A 24,385-nucleotide genomic window follows, 5' to 3' on the forward strand; every position below is an offset into this window, starting at 1 on the left:
CACCTCTTCAATTGTCTCAAGCAAGTTTTGGAATTGATAGCAATGTGTACTTATTTCAAAAGCATGGAGGAAAAAAGCATCCCCAAGATCAGTAAATCTTGAAGGTGTGGAACTACAATGTATTTGGGAACAACTGATTTTTCTCAAAATGGAAAACAATCAGTAGGCAAACATGGAAATTACTCATTCCTTGACCAGCAATGAGAATCAGCATCACTGCTGAACGCTCTGAGCACAGCCCAACAAAAGCCAATACAGATACATCAACTTGCAGCAGGTGAGGAATTCACACAAATTACAGAGCTTACCCCTGCAAATGTTGTGATCCTGATAAAAGCCCTCTCCACAGCTCTGCAGGCACTGGCCCTGGTGCAAAGCCAGAGGAAGGGAACAGGAGGTGCAGTGAGTGGCAAGGGGTCCCTCGCAGGCAGAGCACGAATCATGACAAGCTGATAAAAGAAACAGAGCACACGGAACTGAAATATTCTGTTTTCCCTCCTTACAAATTGTGTTGCTGACTAGAGTATCCTCCAGCCAACAGTGCAAACTACCAGCTGGCAGGATATTCGGCTGTGTGAACTAATGAGAGCAGAAGTGCACTATTAATAACCAGTAACAGTAATAACTCCCACTCATAATGCATTGCAAACATTTATCTCAGTTTGTCTTAATACGTTTCACAAGGCAAAGAGGTTATTTAAAATAATCCATCACAAGAAAACCCCCCAAAGAAAATAATAAATGATGTTCCCCATGCTCATTCTGCAATCTTAAAATTTCCTCCCCAAAGGCAAACATTTGAGGAACAGAAGACATGTGGAGAGTTCCTTGAGAGACTTAAGAAAGCTCATGCAAATATGCCTCTTACCCCTGCATCTTCCATTGCTGCCTGGGAAATATCCACCTGGGCACTCTGAAATGCACTTCCCGTTGTGTAACACTTTATCTGAAGCACAGGTTAAGCAACCGGGCTGGGCTGCATTGCACCTTTCACAGGACCGGTCACAAACTACCAAAGAGGGGAGCTCATTAATGAAATACACTCAATAAGCTAATAACAGAGGCATCAAACCAACCAGATAGATAAAAGTAAAGTAAACCACCCTTTGTCTTTTAAATGGCACCTTTTCAATGTTCCTCTCCAGCAGTAGCAACCTTTCACACTTCCCTGGAGTAAGCAGTGACATTCACAGAGGGAGATGTGCAAGTACAGACGTGTATTCACTGACCTATACGGTGTCGAGGACTCCTAAGTACAAATACTAGCAACAGGTCTATAGCCATGCTCCCTCCTTGCATTTGCAGCCCACTCAGAGAAATGCTTGGATGGATTAGGGAGAGGAAGACTTACAAATCCCATCAGGCTTTTGCTCTCTATAAGCAGGCATTTGGAGTGAAAGGTTTGCATTTCCATGCCTGGATCCAACATGGGTCTTCATCTCAACAACATCTTCCACTAGGTTTCTGAGGCACAATTATATTAATGCTCTGACAATCACTGCAAAGGACTCTGCCTGCCTGTAACTTTTATCTGAGCAACACTTTAAGCTGAAAACGGACACCAACTTCGCATATCTGCACGCAGACCAGCCGCTAAAATCTCTTATTTTTTCTTTCCTAATGAAAAACCTCAAACAACTACTCAGTGAATCCAGAGACGGGTTTACATGTCCTAAGATATACAGAAGAAGACTCTCCAGCTAGCGTTGCATTTTTCTTTCCTGTTCACCAATGGTCCTACATACAAGCCATCTCATAAATGTACATAACTGTACAACAAACATCAGTTCTCAGACAGTTCAGGAAGTAAAAGATGGAAGTAGAGCAAAAATTTACCATTTTCCCCCCCTCTTCCTCTTTCCCACAAATCAAAGCTACAAGCATGAAAATGCATCTAAAATCAAGCATGATAATGCTCCTAACCAATTTCTGTGGTCTGTATTTTCCCAAGTAGTCAGTTCTGAAGTTAACTGACCTGTTGTTGAAGAGAAGCAGTATGAAGCTCTGGCTTCACACACTGCTGTGTATTCAACAGCGCTAAGAATCATACTTGACTAATTCTAGTGTGTTTTTTTTTTCACCAGTAAGACAGCTTCACTTTAAAACAGCTTACAGGTCTCCAGCTTGGTATCAAAATCCCTGCTTCTGGAAGATGATGAAAAGACTGAGTCGCAGTGGGTGTGAGGAACAGCTATGCAGTTCTGAGGATTTTTTATTTCACTGGCAATAAAAATAACAAAAATGGTAAAGCTGCACCTGGGTAAAGTTTCACTTTGAGCTTTCATAATTTTTAGCTACAGAGGTAATGTTTCAATTTTGCACATTTCAAAACAAAAGTGTGTAAAATTTACTGGGGCAGTGGCCAAAATTTGCAATAATTTTATTAATGTGCTGCCGGTTTTAGGCTTTCCCTATCTGGCTGTGTCACAGCTAGCAACAACATAACTGACTATGCTGGAAAGTCCTTCAAAGAAGCTGGAGGCGACTGCCAGTAGAAACACAGGCTTGGCCCAAATGCTTGCAGCAAATTTTAGATTATTTATTTGAGAGGTTTTTTTCCCCATTCATAATTTCTTCAGTTTAGGTTTTGATTTTTTCCTCCAGCCTTCTCTTCCTCCTCTTCTCAGCAAACCTTCCTAGCTCCCAAGTCTCATCTGTTGCTCAGGTATTAGTTACTGCGATGCTGAATTACAATCAAATTTACAGAAATTTGCTGGCAAGAGCCATTTTTCTTTCCACAGATAAATGGATTTGTCAAGCCCTCAAAAACAACTCAGTCAGGCTTTCAAGCTGTTCAGTGAGAGAAAAAACCTTAGACCTTTCAGCATCTGATTAGCTTAAATGAATTAATAACCTTATAAACAAACAGCAGCTTTCCTTATCTGATATTTATGCACAAGGTGCATCTGGCTTCTTAAGCACGAATAAAATCACAGCTGCTGAATGGCTAAATAAAATTTTGATTCAATTTTTGCAGAGCATTTCTCAAACTTCTTGCAATTGAGGAAGAAAACAGGCATTTACCGTTGCAGATTCCATCCTTCTCATAAAAACCCTTTCCACAGCTGGCCACACAGAGCCCTGCTTTTAGCACACGTGACGTGTCTTTGCAGGAGAAACAATTGTTGTCAGCAGGTCCCCAGCACGAGGAACAGGACTCATGACAAACTGCAGGAAAGAAAGGTAAAAGATTAATGAATGATCAACTTTCAATCTTCTTTTTGAAGATTTTGCAGCAATTCATTTTTATTTTTTTTTTGCAATTCAGCTCCTTGAATTTAAAGACATTCACTGCTTCTGAAAAAAAAAAAAGATAGATCTATGCTCTTCCTATGTTAGTATTTTCATCCATCTCATCTCAGGGATACAATCTACATCACCATTTTGACCTAGCATACATACATCAGCATTGTCTCTGTAGCTGTAATCAGACTACAAGAGTGCTGGCAACACCTAAGTCCTGATCATCATCATGCTAGAGAGAAGAGGCATTCTCTTACAGAGTAGGAACACTAGCAGCATTTCTCCCTGTGTGAGCCACATATCATGGCTGGGATACAGTAGTGTTTTGCTACGTCTGAAGTCTTATCACATCCCTGCAACACAGGAAAGTCAAAATGCCCTTTTTCAGGCACAAGGGCATAGTAACATATAGGCTACAAAGTCATCCTCAATCACGATAATGCCTTGCAGTTAAACCCATAGCTGTATGGAAATCAATTCCTCCTACCAAAGCACAAGTTGAGCTGCCCTAATCAAAACTGTGCAAGTTCAACTGTGAGGAAAATCCAGCCCATCATGCTTCCCATTTATGCTTCCCCATCTGTGCAGAAGATGCACATTAAATCCTATGCTACCAGTGCTGACATGAAGTGTACAAATTACAGTTCTTTTAGTGATTTTTTTTTTCATGACTACACCCAAATGTGTTCTTAAGATGTTCTTAAATTTATTCTTTTACAATGAGGCAGGTACATGCTTGTGTTCTCAGACCACAATAGAAAATAGCACTATATGACATTTGCTCTATACCGATGAACATGTCTGAAGTTGCAGTCATAGAAGAAAAACTCATCTGCGAGTAGACAGGAATCAGCAGATGTACCAGCAGCTGGTCAGTGAAAACTCTGGGAAGCTTGATCCACGTAGCCAAAAGTACGCTTACAAGTGGAACAGTGACAAAAGCAAACATCTTCCTGCCAAAATAAACCCTCTAAATGAGTGACAATTCATCTTCTCCCCAGTACAGCTGAGAATGAAGTGCTTCCCTTCCAAGACCATGCCTTGGGACAAGGACAAGGGCAGAATGGAGGAGGAATGATTATGCAGGGCAGCACACAGCTGTAAATATGTTTACAGCAAACAAGCAATCACCAGTATTCCCTTCTTGCTCCTTCTCATGCTTCTTCTGTCTGCCCGAGGCTATAATTGCTCCTGTGGTTTGTTAATTAATGAGACAGAGCACCTATGTTTGTGCTTATATGTGAGTCACACTGCCCAGAAGATAAACACACTATCCTAGTGGATCTCATTACTCCCCAAGGCAGGGAAGGGTTATCATCTCCATCTCACTGACAGGCAACTGAAACACAAATGTGGCATGACATACATGGGGTTGGAAAAGGGAGGGTTTAGAGGCTAAGATATAGGATACTTATCCAGCATTTGGTCTTTTGACCTTCTGGGTGGTTCCTTCTCCATAGTTTTACCTTTGTTTAGTTTGCCTTTTCTCATCTTTTTTTTTTTTAGTGCCTTATAATTAGCTGTTTGCTTTCTCCCTTTTAACCTTCCTTCACTGTTTTTCCCCACGTTATGCCTGATCTCTTCACAATGCTCTGACTATTCTATCTGAATATTTCTATGTGAGAAGTCTGTCATAAGGATGCTGGGCATTTTGTGCCTGATAGGATCTCTCCCACTGACTCCTACAGCAAGGTAAACAAGTACATATGCCATGACTATCAAGTGCATCTAATTGTGGATGAATCACAATGCAATGAATACCAGACATCCCATTTGAAGGCAAAGATTGTGCACACTTTTTTGCTCCAGTCAATAATTTCTTTTGCTGATGAAAAGTTCCATCTCATTCCAGCCTGGATGATTCTCAGGGCACGTTCACACTTGCAAATTAACTTCAGAGTATGAATTCATGCTGTAAATTCCTACAGAATCGTCCTCACTTCACCTTCCAGTCACGACTATTTTGCTCCGCTGAGCTCACTGTAACTTTCAACATCTTTCTGAAAGGATGGACACAAGGACTCAATCTAATAAGACTCTCCCCACTGCACAGCTTGAGTTCTTCACTGTTAACCTTCCTAAATTTGTTAACACATCTGAAGTTCCCCAGTTATTTTCAGAAATTCTCACGTCATTTCTGTAAACACCATTCATTTGCAAGAAAGGCTACTCCCTCCTGGCGGCCTGGCCTCCAAACTCTGGTTTAGAAACGACATCCATGCACGCAACTGTATTAAAAATGCCCCTTTTTTATTTAAGTCAGGTCAGCTGGGTAGCTGTGCTTTGGCTCTAAGACTGTCCTACCACTGGGAATGGTTCACTGCCAGCAGCAGACCAAGTGCTCCTTAGCATCTCCTCGCCTCTATATATTCTCCAAAGCAGCTGCCCTAAGCTGTCCTATGTGTAGGGCAAAATAAAGTCTTGGCCTCTTTCTAGAGCCAAGCATACAGCTGCTCCACTGGGCTTTTGTCACCACTACCACAGTTCTCACCTTCCCTTCTGGCTCTGTCCCTCTTAAGCCCTACTACAGATATATGACTATAGGGCTAACGGAGCAGACAACAGTCCAGATCAGCTCACACATCCTGTTCTCCGTGCCAAAAGAAACTCACTATAAATATTACTTTAAACATAGCCAGCAGGAAAAGGACAGAGAAAAGAAGGAAGGATGTTTTATACAAGGGAGCCAACAGCATTCCCAATGCCATGCTTTTAGTGGGAAACCTGTAATGCCTAGACTTGAGTCAGATAATAATACAAAACTGCAGAGTCTGCAGCCTGGATGAGTTTAGGATCTTACTTCACGGCCTCTCTCCAATCCCCAGTTGGCTGTCACAGCTCTCTGTATTGATCCTGCAAAACCATTTCAGTGTATTACAGCAGCTTTCAGGCCCTTTAACGAGGCAGCTCTTATTTTAAAATCATACAATCACAGAATTCGTCAGGTTGGAAAAGACCAACTAAACTTAACCAAACTACCCTAACTCAAACAGCCCTTCGCTAAATCATGTCCCTGAGCACCACATCCAAATGGTTTTTAAACACATCCAGGGATGGTGACTCAACCTGGGAGTGGTTAACTACCAGTGCTTAACTACCCTTTCTGTGAAGGTTTTTCCTGATATCCAACCTAAACTTACCCTGGTGCAACTTGAGGCCATTTCCCCTCGTCCCGTCACCTGTCACCAGTGAGAAGAGACCAACCCCGCTCTCACTGTAAGCACCTTTCAGGTATTGGAAGAGAGCAATAAGGTCTCCCCTCAGCCTCCTTTCCCCAAGCCTAAGCAGCCCCAGTTCCTTCCATCTCTCCTCATATGGCACACATTCTGCGAGCCCTTCACAAACCTTGCTGCCCTCCTAGAAGGGAAATTACTTCTGTGGTTTCCCATCTACAGTGAGAAAAATGAAGTACATCCTACCAGAGGTCGTCACACCTGAAAATACACAAGGAATTTGGTAAAAATGCTTGGAAACAGATCTTCTGGACTCCAAACTACTCAACAGTGACCAGGCCCATATGGTTTCTTTCAAACAGGGGATGTAAGTACTGAGGTTTGGAAGAAGGCATGGATAGGAGAAAGAATGCAACTCAATTTTAGCAAGACAGACATATGTAGCACTTGAAAGCACAGTAAATGACTCAAAGTAGAAGATTCATGACTATTTCCCCAGGTTGGCCTACAAAGGAAAACACGTTTGCAGTAAACCTTAGCTCTACTTTGCAAGCCCTCCACAGAATCATGCTCCACACACTCTTCCGACACAGCCATTTCTGTATGCAAACTGGCACATGGCTCCAGGAGGTATCAACTGACAGTTTCCAGATGACAAACAAGCACAGCCTTATTCCTGCTCCTACAGATACACACCTATATTTCTTGAGCTTGCAGCAAAAGGCACAAGGCAATTTAATTCCATGTTCTGAGGATCATTTTGTCACAAGTCCAGCAGCTACCTAACTCATTCATTCTGTCTGCCATCAGATAGCACAGCCATAGCTGAAGCTGTTGGTGTGGCTGAGACAGCAACTCCAACCCACTCCTGCCCCATTTATATGCATTCACAGACACCCAGCCTGCAGAGGCTCTGCTCTTTCAGCACTGGATCACTGCCAGACTCAGCAGCTGCTTGCTGCCCAAACAGCCAGTCACCAGCTTCACTGAAAAAGCAAGGGAAAAATGGAAGCATTCAATGAGCCACTGTCAGCTAAACAATCTTTGCCTGGAGCAACTAAGTGGCTGTGAGAAAATGTGTCAACAGAAGCACTGGCATTGCCAGGAAGCTGTTTTCACCCTTCCTTACTATTTTCAGTTCAGATTCAGTAGGTGCCATTTTCTATCCCCTTTTCTCTTCAGTGTGAATGGAAACATGCAAGACTCTGCACCTTACCCATACAATGCTGTGAGAGTTAGATTGTGTTTTTGCAGTAGAAGCTTCTAATATCAAAGTATAGGCCCTTACTAAACTTATAACCTTCTTACAAAATGGCTGCATAGGTTGCTTTTCACAATAAGTTGCTGAGGCAGAAACTAGCACAAGATAGGGCAAATATTTTGCTTAAAAGCATAAACTGGAGTATTCTGACTAATCCAAGATAAGGCAAATCTGCAGGGTAGGCCTAGCACAGGGCGGAACAAACAAGGCAATCTCTAAAATGAATGAAATCACCTTAAAAAATACCAAAAAATTTAAAAAAAGTAAAAAATTTGTTGCAATGCAGACAACAATGCCTCAACAGTAGAATGGAATAGGAAACCTACTTTTGTAGGTGTTTTCATCTCCAGAGTGAATTCCTCAAGAGAGACTTTACTGGAGCGGTAACTATTAACACAGCCTAGTTCATTCTTTTTATGATTTTGGAACACACTTATCGCAGTTGTTACAATGATTATGAGAAAAATATTCTTGAACAGCCTAAGGCCCATCTGGGCAATCAGATTACAGATCTGTAAAATGAAGAGAATACAAAGAAAGACTGAATGGAAACGAATTATGGACTGTATCTGAAATTTAAGACTTATTCCACCAGTTTTACTTTATGCAGAAAATGCAGCCAGGCAGAACTAAAGCAAATCGGTTTAATTCCCCTGAGGAAACAGTAACAAATTTTCCCAGCAACTTTCAGCTACAAGCACGCGTGACTGCAAATTTGGATGGAATGTACAATCAGTAATCTACAAACCAGTAATAAAATGAAACATTAGCCTTTCCCTGCTGCTTCAGCAGTACATGGGCACTGCCAATTAAAACACTGGTAGCAGGTGGAAAGGAAATGGTAAAATAAAACCAAATGAAGTAGAAGATTATTTTATACTTAAGACTGTAAATTCTTTTGGATTGGGTCTCTTTTTTCCTCTTTATAAGTGCACAAAGGGGCCCTAGTCTGTAGTCAGTGCTAAAAGACAGGTTTCTCAGACTTTGAAAACATGAAACGGTCACCTCTACAAGGCAAGCCACTTTAGAAAAGGAATCTGGACTTAGAATCTAAAATGCTTTCCCTTGAAATCTGCCCAATGCCCTATGTTCTTGTTTAATTTTGAGCAGCAAGGCTAGTTCCAAAGAAATTAAAATGGCAGCTTAAGAAATTGAGCATGTGCTCCACTCTGTTGTAGAATTAGAATAATAAGCCTTCAAAAAAAAAAAAAAAAAAAAAGCCAAGATCAAGAGGAGAAAAGTAGTAACTTTAGAGAAAACAAACTGTCACAGCGAAAAAGCTGCTGTATTATAGTTAGGGAAAATACAAATATTTCAGAGGAGCGGGAGAAGCTCATAAAAACATTACCAAATAGGAAACCTGTAACACTGCTATCTTACTCTCAGACTTTCTAAAAATGTTCAGACACATGCCAGTTTTCTAGTGGAATTATTCATTTATTTGGTAAATATTCTTTTCTTAAGAACAGCTAGCCCTACTAACTACCATGAAGACAGAGCAACATACTGATGACAGAAAAGAACAAAAAACATTTTTAATGAGTCTTTACTATAAGTTTTTCTGGTCCTATAAATCCTCCATCCCTCCAAGTAATTTTCCCTGTACCTCAAATACTGCCTTCTCAAAGGCATTAACAGCTGCAGCTTAGTCCACACAGAGCTAAAAGAAAACACCTATGCAGATCAGATTGTCAGGCACAGTTCAGGGTGTTACATTTTTAGTAAAATTAAAGTACGCACTCTGCTCCACATCCTCAACATCACAAAAAACATGGTCACTTTTCCAGAAGAGACTTCTGAATTAAAAGAGGACTGTGGTAGAAATCTGAAACTTGAGTGTTCAAAAGCAGAGTTTTACCAAACTCAACAGCTCAGGAATTTTAATGACTATTTCCCCAATCAGTAATCACTTTTATACCATACCACTTGGTTCCTCTGATCACTCCTCACTTTACTCTGGGGTGAACATTAACACCTATGTCAACAACAAGTCCTCCAACAGAGACTATATCTAATCATCTGGGTACTGCTTTGTCTGCCATTTTGCTATCACAAAGCACTGTAATCTTTTTTTGCTTCAAGTTACCTGCACATATGAGCTGATCCTGAAAGAATCCCTTCCCACATGAAGTCACACATTGCCCATTCTTCATCAGCAGGGATGTCTGGCATGAGGAACACTCGAAACCATTTGTACAGGCTAAGCATGTTTCATTGCAGGCTTCCAAGAGAGGAAAAGAAAGATGCATTAATTCCAAATGTCTTGATGCAGCAGAACACCTCTGCTCTGATGAAAAGAGACAATTCTGTCTTGCTATAGCAAAAGAATTTAAGAATTCATTCTCATTTGAAACCTCTTAGAAGTACTAAGTCTATGGCTACTGCTCAGTATCATGCCCCAATACTTTTCCAAACAGAGCTTGACAGTCTCTATAGAGTAAGCCTGTGGGACTCTGCAAACAAATGCAAAGCAAGCCACAGAAAACAAAGTCAATTGGCAGTGTACATCCCCTGCAGAAATTACCTAAGCAAGTCCCCCCATCCTGATAGAAGCCTGACCCACAGGTCTCCACACAGCGCCCATTCTGCAGCCGCTTCTTCACATCACGGCAGGCAATACAGTGATCAAAGGACTGAGAGCAGGTCAAACAGTCTGCGTGGCACTTCCCTGGTACAAAGGAAAGACACAAGGGCAAAAACCATCAGCAGCGTTTTCAGTCAAAAAGAGAGAAAGAAATGCATAATCCAAAACCAAGGTAAAATTAATTACTAGCTTATCTTGCTAGTTCATGTTCTGTTAATTTTGGAATGGTTTTCTTCCGAACTGGCATGCAAAGGGCTAAATATTATATTGTTGTGTACAGTATGTGGGAGGGTATTGTAAAGACTCTGGTTTCCTAGACTATTGATAAAACAGAAATTTCTTGCCCACACTGTTGTTCAGCAGTAAAAATCTTAAGTGATCAGGAATTAATGGCCCAAAACAACCTAAATTTCAGTTTCCTTCAGGCAAACTCTGCAATATGTCAATGATGCACCACTTCAGGTCAAAGTACGGTGGCAGCCCACATCCTCTCCAGTCAGAAGCTTTAAGTCACAGTGCTATAGAAGAATTTCTTGACCACTGGTGTTTCCTCAAAAGAGATGTCTGGTCTCTCTGCAGAGACCAGGAAAAAAGACTTTTTTCTTCACTACTGAGCTGCTTCTGCTTGCTGGAAGAAAAGCTGTCTGCTCCTTTCTGACAAATCAGCAGAAAGGATCTCACTGCTGAAAACACTCCATTTACACAGCAAGTTTCCAGGCAGCTTTATCTAAGGAAATAATTGGGAATTTCTTACCAGCAACTTCCCAAAGGTACATGCAGCTCCATCCTCACAGACTGACAACGAACTGACTGCTCAGAGAGGTACAGAATGGACAATCTTCAAGTACAAAAAAAAAAAAAAATCCCTTTGCTCCAATTCAAATGTTCTCAGTGAGTGGGCATATTTGTTGCTTTTTTGTAAAACACAACTATGCTTGGGGCTAGATGCTCTACAGATCACAAGAATAAATGGGTTCTGTCTGCCTGCTTCCCCCAGCACATCTGTGAGAAGCAGCAATAAATTGTTACTGGCTTTAAGGACGCAGATGTGTTAGCGGCTGATGCTGTGGGTTCACAAGTCAAACGGTTGCAGGCTGGGTTTTGTATTTGTTTCTCGTAGCCTCCAGTGCAAAACAGAGAAAGAGGGAGAAGTCTACACTTACAGTATAGGAAATGTCCACTTACATTTTAAGATACAAAAATGCAAGTTTGGCTCTGTAAATTCAATACCATGACTTCACAGTATGCATTTTCCAGAGCACTACCACTGCAGAAGCGAAAAGAAAAGGCCAGGATTTTCAAGGGTTACCTGTACGCTGGCGCCTCTTGGTAAGAAAGACAATAGGTAGGTCCAGAGAGCACTTAATAATCTGCCCCCTCCACTGGAGTCGGTGCAGATGCTGTTCCCTTTCAAAAATCTAGGACAATTTTATCTGAACTGCCCCAAACTAATTTTCCTCTCTTTTCAATTTGCAGTGTTCTGCATTTTTATTAGCATGCAGTAAATAACAAGCTTTAACACATTAATATGGCAAATGTGCCAAGCCACTCCTGCAAACGACAGTATAATTAAACTGTGAAGCTATTTTCTTTTTACACAGATAAGCCATTAACTGGAGCACTGTGATAAAACCAAAGTTAGATGAACACAACAAGAACATCTCCCAAAATGAAAAATTAGCAAACCACAGATAAAGCCTATCAACTGCAAAATGTAAAGCCTACTAACTGTGATGTGTACATGAAGGAGAATGAAAACATCCTGGGGAAAAAATGAATTTATATGTAAAATTAACCTGTAGCTAAGGCTATTCTGATTTTTCCAATAATTATTAACTGGCAGCATTTCTGCCCCGGGTGAGCCTGTGGCACTGTAAACATGTTCTTCCTCCTTCCCACTTCCAAGAAATAATCATGAGCCTATAAACTCCAAAACACTTGTTAAGATTTGACAAGACGGTCATCATCTGCATTATAAGATTTGTTATGATAAAAAGAGGGCAAAACACTTTCAAAACACTCCCCCCAAGAAGATACTCCTGACAAAAGAAAGCAACGATTTAAAGCAAGAAAAGTCAGTAGGACTGACTTCCGTCCTTAGGATGGAGCCCTATGCCTCTCCAGTAAACGGAATTACAGAAACCAGTTACTTTGCAGCTGCAGACTGAAGATGAGTTAAAATTAACTGTATGCGTCAGACCAGCATGAGGGAGACAAGGGACAGCTGGGATCCCAAGATGTGCCCTGCGTCAGATGAGTGTACAATGCATGTGCTCCCACCCAAAAGGAGTGACAAAAGGGATAAAGGGGTAATAGAAGTGATGAATCACAGTGACAGACATTGGGTCCATACCTGGCTGGCAGCGTGGACAGCAATCACCCTTCTCCCTCACAGCCATGCTGCCCGGTGGGCAGGGAGGACAGGAGCGCTGAAAGCAGACCACCTCCCCATCACGGCATTCACATTCTCTGCACAGCCCTTCCTTCCACGTCTCTCCGCTCTGCATATTATGACACACAACAGCCAGGATTAGTGCTCTGCACCACCAGCATAGCTGCTCTGCAGTCAAACCAAATCAAGATAGAGCCTCAGCAGTAATGCCTGGCCTGCCACCCAGCAGGGATTCCTGCTGCTTACTGTTTCTGTGGTGAAGGAGAGTCTCCCCATAAAAAGGGTGTTTTTCTCATGCATGGAAGTCCCCATATAAACTTCAACGCTACACCAGTGATAGCAGTAAGCTAAACATCTCTGCGGCTGTTTCAGCTCTGAAGCCAGTTGTCATGAGACTATGGCAGTCATGTGAGACTGTGCATCCATATCTTTTGCCCAATTTGTCTTTCCAAATCAAGGCAATCTGCAAAAGGCTTGCAGAGAACAATCCACAGCCTGTGACCCCCTGATCAGATTCCCTCTTAGCACTCCCTCCACTGGGGGATGTTTTCAGTTAGCACTAAGTTCTGCTTTAAACACACACCTCCATTTTCCTCTAACTCAAAGTACTTTCTCATGTCTCCACACTTTGCTGCCTCACTTGTCCACTTTTTTTCCCCATGCTTCAGGAACATGTATTTGAGCAGATACCCTTAATCTGTTCTGGGTCTGAATGTATTTATTTGCACAATTACCTTCTTGTCACACTCTAGACCTCCTTCTAGCCTTGGAAGTATTTTAATTTACTCCTCTCTCCTGTTGCCTTGCTCTACTTTAAAAAGACTGGTCACACAGACTGAGCTGGTGCTATTTGCTTTTCTCAGAACTAACCATCCCACCTGACACTGCCAGCTGCCTGGTAAGTGAAGGAGAGATATCTCTGTCTCCCCTCCTGCAGTCTGCTTGTCTGGATCTGGTTGGAAGGTCACCATAGCTGCCCTTGATGGCTGAGGCCATGCTGGTACCAAGTGAAGAAGTAAAAAGGCAGAAATGAGTCAGCAAGCATTTCAAATGCTTGTGAAGCTTTTGTGGCAATTCCTCTCAAAAAGAATAAAGCACAACTGGAATAAACCTAACATCTTAGTATATTTTATTTCACTTGAGTCAGAGAGAGATCCAATAAAGAAAAGTATTAAAAAGTATTAAAAGTATTAGCATTAAAAACCAAAACAAAGAACAACAACAACAAAAAAAACAGCATTGCATTTTTCACTTCTCAAAACTGCTGGCAAACAGCAGCCATCAGGTCCAGCTTTCATCTACCAGAGCAATGAAAAGACCCTTACTGGCATATTTTAACCACTTTCTGTTTTCATTGAATGATCATCCAGTTTCAACCCCCTTGCTGTGTGTGGGGTTGCCAACCACCAGACCAGGCTGCCCAGAGCCACATCCAGCCTGGCCCTGAATGCCTCCAGGGATGGGGCATCCACAACCTCCTTGGGCAACCTGTTCCAGTGTGTCACCACCCTCTGGGTGAAAAACTTCCTCCTGATATCTAACCTAAACCTCCTCTGTCTCAGTTTGAAACCATTCCCCCTCATCCTATCACTGTCCATCCTCATAAACAGCCATTCCCCCTCCTGTTTATATGCTCCCTTCAAGTACTGGAAGGCCACAATGAGGTCTCCCCAGAGCCTTCTCTTCTCCAAGCTTAACAAGCCCAGTTCCCTCAACCTTTCATTATAAGAGAGGTGCTCCAGCCCTCTGATCATCTTAGTGGCCCTCTTCTGGACCTGTTCCAAGAGCTCCACATCCTTCCTGTGCTGGGGGCCCCTGGCCTGGACACAGTACTCCATATGAGGCTTCACAAGAGCCAAGCAGAGGGGGACAATCACCTCCCTTCTTTATAATTTCCCTCTATAATCACCTTTCCTTCAGCATAATTTCAGAAGGAAAGTTCCTTGAAAGTATTGTAAATAATGGACTCATGTCATGGTGAACACTGTAATAAATGACACAGGCAGAACATTATGCATTGCCTCTGCGAGACAGCCTCTACCAAACAGGTCAAAAGTAAGGTATCTTTACCTCCATGAGATACACAAGAAACCAATGAGTACAGAGATTAAATATTAATGGGAAATGATTGATTATACCGCAGAAAGGAAAGGAAGGTGAATCTCTGTAATAGATGCGCACAATATAAACAATGTAAATTTTACAAATTCTGAGCATTTTAAAAGGAATTTGCAGATAATATTTACAGATTATTTTTCCACTGCACTGCAAATAATATCCTTCTTAAAACTGGGGAGAGTCACTTCTCTAAACCTTCACAAGCAGAATTCTCTATTATTGCTCCGAAGTATCATGATACTTACAGCTTTGGTATGTTCTTTGTAAACACAATAAGTATTACTTGAAATACATTCAGGACAGCACTTCCCATCTAAGTGAATTAATTCTTCACCCTGTGAAGAGAAAGCTTGCAGCAATTCAAATGGAATCAACAATACCAAAAATACTGTGGAATGCAGAGGCAGAGCAGCTCTTGCTCTGGAATGCAATCTTCAGTATGTAATTTCATGTTATCTTCTCTGCATCCTATTTCATCTCTAGAAGTACAGTCTGAAAAATGTGCTTAATGAATATTGCAGTTACAGAGCAAACCTCAGAAAAGGCTAGGGAATTCAGTGATAAGACTATCCCTAAATCTTGCTCAGAAGGAACACCCAAGTGTAATCCAGTGCAGATATAGAGAACAGGAATACCATTTTTTACTTTACTGGACCACTGTCAAGATATGTATGCATAAACATTCAAATGAAGGTAACTTCAATTCAGATGCTCTGCTTTTTTGTCCAGTATAGTTTCAAAGTACATGCCTTCTTTATGACAAATGGAAAAATCCGTTTACAACTGTAGGGCTTCACAGGTTTCACTTTCATAATCAACAGCTCTAGTTTGGAGATAATAATTTATCAGTGGGAGTAGGAAATGAAGTGCCCTGATTGGTCAGAACTTCTTGTGCCTAAGTGGAAGCTGATCATTCTGGAAAAAGGAAGACTATGCCTTAAGGAATTAGAAAGAAACAGCTTCTATTTCCTGATATGAGTTGTTTCTCTAGACCAGATTCTCAGGCACTGTAAACACAGGGAAGGTGATATATACCAGTCACAAAACAGACCTAAGTCTACAAAACCACTACAATAAAAAAGTTACAAATGAATGACTAAATTAGATTCATTAAGTGTTCATTAAGTGTTTGCAGGGAGCTCATATACCCAAAGAAATCCCACAGCTGTTGTTGGTTTCCCTCTCAGCATGTTGCTTGTTTCTTCAGCTGGCTCACAAAATTCAACTTGGCACCAAAGTTTAACAGCTTTGCTGATTTACACCAGCCAGGCATGCGTTCCAGCACAGTCACTCCAAGACATTTTTCACCTTGCCACCAATATCTGTATGTGACCTACTTTACACACAGACGGGGCAGTAATATCACCAGTCAGTTATTTACCAGTGCCAACAGCTAATCCCAGACACACTCTGGTAGCTCTCAGGCATTTCTGAGGAGGGGCGAAAGAAGAGAAAGAGCAATTTTTGGTCTTTGAGGACCACACACAACTAAAATCTCTCTCTCTGCTGGTTATATACATTTTTTCTATTTAAATCATTACTTCAAATTGCTGTTGGCAATGCTGAACCTCATTACTATGGACTGTAAACTCCCCTGTCCTCATCCCTACCCACATCCCCACCCACACACATAAACACAAACTATAGGAAAACTGAGAACAACTAGTTAAGGAACATGACTACCCTACCCCTCCAAAAAAAAAAAAAAAAAAAAAAAAAAAAAGCCCACAAGCACACTGCTCTGCCAAGGCTCAGAAAAGAGAGTGGCTATGGGAGAGATATTCCTCAGACACACGCCTGAGCATTGTCACCAGAGTGCTCAATATCAGGCTGCTGGAAAGCGCTCCAGCAGGATTTTGTGATGCTGAATTTCAGTGGTTTTGGTTGAGTGCATCCACTTCTACACCCAATACTGTTCCAGCCTGCTACATAACTTGTATCCCTAGCTTACCAGTATCCTTCTAAAAACTGCTTTCTCAAGATTAGGTCAGAATCCCCGCAGACACTTTCATATGGCAGTTCTGTGCAAGTTTTCTTTGAAAAGGTTTAACAGCTAAGCCTCCACTCTACCCTCACATAATACTACGATACTGTGTTGAGCTGTCTAGGATTTGCAGTTCATATCTGTGGCATCACACTTTAAACAGGATGATGTGACAAGAAAATTAATAGTGCCTTAATGAAGGGAATCCAAATGTTCCTAGGTTAACAACAGAATTGTTAATGCAGGTTTCTAACTTTGAAAAAAAACAAAAAAAGAATATATTTTATTTGCTTTCTGAGTAAATATTTTATTGCAGTTAATTAATATGTACATTGTACTACTTATGTAAACTTATGTGACTATACCTAGCTTGAGGAAACTATGTAAGATAATAAATCCTTGTGCAAATACATCAAGAGGGAACAAAACTCTTGTCTGCAACAAAGGACGCTGCCTTCCTCTCTGTCCCCCTAGCAATTACATTTCATTCAATTTGAAATTGCAGCAGTTCGTACTCTGACAATTTGTATCACTTTGAGATGCTCAGGCTTTGATCTGGATGGTTACTTTTGAGAACCTAAGTTTGAAAAAGAGCTGCATGAGTGATAATGTTCACACTTTTGAACCTCTCATTTTTAACCTTATGTGTCATCATCCTGTAAAATATCCCTGGTTTTTCTGCATAATGGATTCTTTGTCAGAGCCCAGGATATGAGCATGAATATTAAATAATTTTCCCTACTGAGCCATGACAGCATGCCATCATCGTTAGTGTAAATGATCCAATTTACAGCCAAAAGCATGCAAAAGCTGACTGAAACAGATGCCAAGTGCTCAAGACTTTATGACAATCACAACTTTCCATCCAGAACAATCACTCCATGCAGTTTAAGGTCAGATGATAATCATCACCACTACACCACTGACAAGAGTTTGGGTTGATGCATTTTTGTTATTTTTGTTTTTCATTCATCTCTGATGAACATACGCATCTATTCCTAGATGCATCCTCTTTGTGTGATACATCATCTCGTGTGCAAGCTCTAACTTTTTTGAACATCTAAACAGTCTAAACTGGTGATCTCATTATGCACAGTATGTAGTCTTCAAGCACAACACAAGCGTACTACCGCTCAAAAGTCATCATGCAGGCAGTCACCAGGAAAGCCCTGTTACAGATGGATACAGTTCCTTCCTTTCTCTTCACTGACTCTGTAGAGTAACTGGTATAAACAAAGTCCCAACGCACTGATTAAAACAGACACAGTGAGAACCGAGGTAGAAGTCTTACTGCACCACAAAAAGGCAATCCAAAATGTGTGTCTTTGCACAAGAGCGTGTGTATAAGAAACACTGAAATCTATCTAATGCATTTTCCCTACCCATTACAGAGCAACTACAACATAATCTGTCAGTGTATTTAAAGTTAAACATCTTGGGAATAAAACACCGGATTCACTTCCATGCCCGGAATGGCATGAAGAAAATGGAGAAAAATAGAATACTGCCTTTGATGCTTAACCATGTTACTGAAAGCCACTGTAGCATGCAGAATTGTGAAGCCAGGAGTTGGATTCAATAATCCTTGTCAATTCCAACTTCAGTTGTCTTATGATTACTTTAGCTGTTAACTATTTCTGCCCATTAATGTCTCCAGGTAAAGCCAGTTGTCACTGAAGTTAGATGTCTCTAACATCAGCAGGCAAACAGCAGGGCAGGAGATAACCCAAGTTAAATGAGCCACTGACTCAGTCTGCCTTGCTTCAGAACGCAAACCTCGTGAGCAGTCAACCCTTGTATAGAAAATCCTGAGTTAACTCTTCCTTTCTGTAAAGCATTTTCAAGCTAAATGCACAAAAGAAACTCCAAAAGAAGGGCAGCTTTTCTGTCTCAAAATGTCAGCTTTGGGAGGGGAAAAAAGGGAGTAAAACAATCACAGGTCTTAATTGGTACATTTTCAAAGAAGATAACCTTTCTTACCTTGGCACATTTAACTTTGGCACACTCTGCTTTGTGACAAGTAACTTGGCCTTCATCACACACACAGAAGTCACAGCGAGTAATATTCCACATCTCACCGTGGTACCTGATAGTGCCATCATACAAGCAGTTTTCCTTGGAAGACACACACTCCTCACAGCACTTCCCAGAACGCTGCACTTTGTTCTCCCCCTACAAAGCATCAAAAACCACTTTGAGGAAACTCTTAGCCATGCTCATTGGAACTGAAAGCACATGTGCAAAATGGCACACACAGACAGGGTAGCAGAACTGAATGATTTTCAACTACCTTCTGACAAATGACAGAGTCACAGGTTTCTCTCAGACATCTGACTGCCCCTCTATGACATGCACATTCAATGCAGGCATTTTTTTTCCACTGTTCACCGTGCTGTTCAAAAAGAATAGGAGAGATGCATACAACTGTTAAATATTCTTTGTAAATAACAAATTTCATTCCAGAAATCTATGCAATCTATCAAGAACAACTTTTTCTGTACATCTGTACCCAATGCCAATCTTTTCTTAAGAAATGTTATTTATACACCATCAGGAAACACGCAGAAGACACATGAGGTCTAAATGACTTGATGGTGCATACTTCTTATTAATTACAAGCTAGTAAAGGCCTCACCAATGTCACTATCATTATTAGCAAAAAAAAAAAAAAATAGTTCTTAGCAGAAAATCACACATGCTACAAATACCTTGACCTTCACCAGTACTTTCTACTTTCCTCCTTCAAAAAAGCACGAAAAGATAAGTGTCTAATCTGCTTCACCACGCAAACTTCCTTGCTGCTTGTCAGCAAATTCTTATCTAGCCCTAATTTCTTTCAACTCTTCTGGCTGTCCAGGAAGAGAGAAATAGTTACACTATGCTATTAGTGCTGGCAGAAAGTCAGACATGAGGGGGAAGGAAAAAAGGTATGTGTCAGAACATGTGAAGAGCTGGCACTTGGTGTAGCTCATCAGAGCCTACCTGGTACACCTTTCCTGACACCGAGCAGGACTTTGGAACACATTCTGGACAGCATTTTCCAGGAGACATAACCAAAACTTCATCCTAAATAGAAAGTAGCAAACACATAAAATAAGCATATGAAAAGTTAACATGGAATTCAGCATCACTATCTGGAATTCCAGGCATTATCTGCGTGATAAGACACAGTCACTCAAGGCTTGGTTTTGGCTCTGAAGTCTGAAGCCCATCTTCACAGTATGAGTTCAACAAATGTTTCCTTCTTCCCATTTTCTGGGCTTCTTCAGATGGCAACTGAGATCCAGACACGCAGATAAGATATACAGATAATGATACATACATACACAATAGAAGTACAGATGCATATACCCAGGTACACAGAAATATATACATATGGGCAGAGACAACTAGCAGCAAAGCTCCCTGCATACAAGTACACAGATTGAGCTCAATCTGCCAGAAACTCATTTTGCACTGGAAGCAAGAAGTGAGGTGGGCAGATTTGAGGAGCTTGTACATTCAGAGGATGCATACACACAGAAAGCACGTTCCTAAAAAGTTAGGACCCTCCCTGCCTCTCAAATCCTCTCTTCCTATGGAGGGTCTCGCTCAGGTGCCCTTCTACGTGTAACAAGCATTTTTTATGTTATTTTCACTCAGCACTAAGGGAAAGGTACAGCTTCTATCAGAATGATGGAAGACGAGTGTTTAATAATCACATCAACTGTTGGGAGAAGTTATTTATTTGCATTTGAAAGGGGGTGAAGAAGGAAGAAAGGGATAAAAGACCATGCAGGAAAATGTTAGGTATGATTGAGAGCAGAACAGAATCCCTGCCCATCCTGCAAACACTCCTTCCAGGGCACCTGGGTTGGAAATAAGTGGAGCACTACCAGAATTGGCTTCCCACTGCATTAATATGGATGCTCACAGCTCATTATACCCAGATACATCACAGCCAGAACACAGTCATTTCTGTTTCCACTAATTAAGTTCTAATAAATAGCTGATAAAACATTAGTGCAATCAGTCAACAGGTTAACACTGGTCTATTTGTGGTGGGGTAGGGAAGATGTAAAGCAGGCATAAATTTGTTTTAATGCACAGTACTTGTGTCAACTAATAGCAACTGAATATCTCAGGAAAAAGCAATTAGCATGCAGAGAAACAGGTGCTTTTTCCTTCAGTCAAGAAAAGAACAACCAACAACACATCCGGTCCACTAACAGAAATGTAAGTGTGATTAGGAGGGAAGGTTTATGACTACTGCTTTGGTTCTTCTTAGTGCTACAAGGGAGGTATGCTCAGCTGAAGCAAACATTTCAAGGGAGTCTGATTCATCATTTGAGCACGTCAGTAGATAAAAGATAGGAAGACCTTATAAAACAAAGTCAGGGTCAGAAAAAGACACTCCTGGAGAGCCAGTTCCTGTATTTCAAAGATGTTCTTAGCATTGCATACTGTGGTAAAGAAATACACTGCAGTGCCCAAGAAAGCTGGTACAGTGGTCCCAAGGAAAAGAAATCCAAAGAGTGTCAGCATGCTCTTAAGCTCTTGCAGTATGCAACACAATAAGCAGAACTCAAAAAAATAATCATATATATTATTATAGTATACAGTGTTGTGCATATCTGTCCTTACTAACCAGCATGTTAACACTGCATATAATTCTGCAACGTGTAAGCTGGTTCCATCACCGCTTAAGTGCTAAGAACTCATCAGTTGTCCACAACATAGACTTCAGAGACAGAAATGTTCCACTTGGGCTAAAACACTGAGTCACTGCTTGAGCTTGGTGAAGTCATCTTCCTTGTTTTATTCATTTCTAAGTAGATGTAAGAAAAGCGCTCCAAGGCTTCTGTTTCATCTTACACCTAAGGGGAATTTTATCAGCATTTGACTTGTGAAATTTGACTGATATTTTCAACTGTATTTCTAGGTTTCTTGAGAAAAATAAGTATGGTAAGCAAAACCTGCCAGCCGAATACTTAGGCTTATGAAGATAACTCTCATTAAAATCTTGTGCTTTCATTCCTTCCCCCAAAGATATTTTCTGATCGATTCTACATCATTTTTTGGTATAAAACCAAAATCATCATTTCTTTGGAGCATACTTGTTCTCAATCAGCCAGCGTATACATGACATGAATAAGTTGGTGGGAAAATAACATATAGAGGAAGAGACAGCATGTTTACACTGAAACACTCATCCATCCTTCCACGTATAAATAGTCCTCTGAAATCACCCAGATCCCCCTGCTAACTTCTATGTTTGCATGAGAAATAGATCTTGCCAAAAGAAACAAGACAGTCATGAGTAACGTCCCCAGAAAGCTGCTGAGTCCTGACCTGATTGCACAGAACAGCCTCGCAGGAAGCTGTGAAGCACTGAGTCACGCCATCCCTGCAGACACATTTGGAGCACCGACCAAGGCGCCACTCCTCACCATCCCGGAACAAATGGCCATCAAAGTAGCAGGGTTCTAAGAAATAATAAAATGTCAGCATTTTTTTTGTTTGTTCTTTTCCCTTTCCTTCTCCCATAATTAAAAAATAAGCTTTATGCACCTTGGAACCCAAAATTCTCTTTTGTCAAACCAAGAAATAACAGTAACAACTTCTAACAGTTTTCATGGGCTTTCAATTTGTGAATTAAGAGCTCTGGATGCAATTCCACTACTAGATTTTAGTAAGATGAAGTATCCGAAACATTAGACATTTTTGGAACTTTCAGCCCAAATTTTCAGGTGCATCAAGTGCCCTCACTATGTAGGAAATATCTGCATTCTTTTTCCAGATTGCAATATCCAAAACAAAGACATATTAGGCACACCTGCTCACTGCTACAATCTTACTACTTGCTATTGGCCTGTGGGTGAAGCTGTTAAAAATACAAACAGGGTAGGAAGATGGAAAGAGAATAAAGCAAAACATCTGACCCCAGTGTCTTTCCAATGGAACTAAACACAAAAAGAAAAGCTTTCTAAATTTGCAACTAAAAGGATATTTCCAGCCAGGAGATACTACTTGGATCACTGGACCCAGTGTGTAACCTGTTCACACGCAATACTCACCACCAAGGCCCACACACGTGGGACAACAGGCTCCCTGGGCAGTGTACGGCAGCTCACCCCTTCCACAAGCGAGGACTGGGCAGGCTATGGGGGTGCAGCTCACCTTCCCATGGGCGCAGGAGCACAGGACACATCCAGAGCTGGCCCACTGCGTGCCATGCTGCAGGGCAGAACACAGAAGAAGGCAAAGAAAATACATGCATGAATCCAGCTGCCAGTGAGATCTGTAAATCTGTAAATGCATCTTTTCCCTGTCAAGCCCTCTATACTAGTGTTTGACTTTGCTATTCTGTCAGCCCAGTCAAGCTTTATACACTGTAGCTCTTACTTCTGGCTGCACTATCAAGGCAAAAAATAGGTTAAAAGTGGTGAAGAAGCAAACCTGTGGATTATCTTAGTTTTTCCTTCCTCATGCAGAGACATTTGGCAGTAAAACCCTGCCAAAGACCCAGTCTAATGGATAAATCTCTCCTCTACAGTTTCTATAGGGTAGATATGCCCTCTTCAGAAAAATACTCCACAGGAGCCTCAACACACACCTGACAACAATGAACACCCTGTGCCCCACATACCTAAGCTCTTCACTATGAGTAAAATCTCACTAGCTTTGCTATTCATTAATGCAGCAACAAATATCTCTGCCCTGAGGCTACATGAGGCAACACTGAGCCTGAGAAGAAACACGTTGGTGTGCTACAATGCTCTTCAACAAACACAAAATGTTTATTTTTACAAAATATGAAGTAATTTATTAGGCAGGGAGAAAAAAAGCTCTTGTTAGATACAGGGAATGTTTTCTCCAATGTAGCCACCGCTAGGGCCACTGTTGTTAGCTAGATAATTGCAGAAAGAAGTCATAAAGCATTATCCTGGCTTCATGACAGAACAAAAAACTTCCTCCTTCAGGCCAATCTGTGCCAGCCATCGGGAGGAGACTTTGTACTGCCAAAAGACATTTTTTGATGTTTACCTCACACTGGAACTTGGGCACAACATACAGCATATGCAGAGGTTTGCCTGCAGTCCCCATGGGCAGGCATGCTTGTTCTCCTGACTTACATATAAAGGGACAGACTCACAAAGAACCAAATGTAAAAGGCTGCAGCAGGAGTACAGGAGAGCAAAATGCACCAACTGCAGCAAGAAATACAATGTAATACAACGTAGCATCAGCCAAATCACAAGTACAAAGGAATAATACAAAACGATAGATGTACTACACCTCCTACTCCAGTCTCAGTTCAGCTTGCAACAAATCTACACTGGTTGTGACCCAGGATGCTGAAAGAGTGTTACAAAAGTATCTGGACTCCAGATACTCAAAAATATAATTTTAAATATATGCTAGGAATTGCAGCATGTTTCTTAACATTTGGACCTGAACCGCACGTATGATCTGGGTTCCCTTTTAAGCCATTTTTCTTTTGCACGCCTATTGCTTAACATAGCTCACTATTATCCATGAATCTTTTTTTCTTATTTGTAGACATTCATTCTTACTGTTTTGGCCTTTCAGATCCCCTAGGAGAAATCACATGCTGCAACCTGATTCTTGAGTAATTCAGAATTATGAA

The 24,385-nt window shown here is 41.2% G+C and overlaps 1 protein-coding gene across 3 annotated transcripts in view; it reads right to left on the reverse strand.

The window, feature by feature from the left end:
- Positions 1-24,385, reverse strand: part of FRAS1 (Fraser extracellular matrix complex subunit 1) — a 152,127-nt gene that overhangs the window by 75,660 nt on the left and 52,082 nt on the right. For all 3 annotated transcript variants that reach the window (XM_015861184.2, XM_015861187.2, XM_015861186.1), the window contains 12 exons: positions 22,812-22,971; positions 22,087-22,220; positions 19,738-19,821; positions 19,046-19,147; positions 18,736-18,927; positions 15,017-15,106; positions 12,615-12,762; positions 10,202-10,345; positions 9,764-9,898; positions 3,025-3,168; positions 869-1,009; positions 309-449 (listed from right to left, as the gene is read on the reverse strand). In XM_015861184.2, coding sequence (XP_015716670.1) covers positions 309-449; positions 869-1,009; positions 3,025-3,168; positions 9,764-9,898; positions 10,202-10,345; positions 12,615-12,762; positions 15,017-15,106; positions 18,736-18,927; positions 19,046-19,147; positions 19,738-19,821; positions 22,087-22,220; positions 22,812-22,971 — 1,615 coding nt within the window. The remainder of the gene's footprint in view (positions 1-308; positions 450-868; positions 1,010-3,024; positions 3,169-9,763; positions 9,899-10,201; positions 10,346-12,614; positions 12,763-15,016; positions 15,107-18,735; positions 18,928-19,045; positions 19,148-19,737; positions 19,822-22,086; positions 22,221-22,811; positions 22,972-24,385) is intronic.

The sequence above is a fragment of the Coturnix japonica genome, chromosome 4 (assembly GCF_001577835.2).
Source record: "Coturnix japonica isolate 7356 chromosome 4, Coturnix japonica 2.1, whole genome shotgun sequence".
NCBI lineage: Eukaryota > Metazoa > Chordata > Aves > Galliformes > Phasianidae > Coturnix > Coturnix japonica.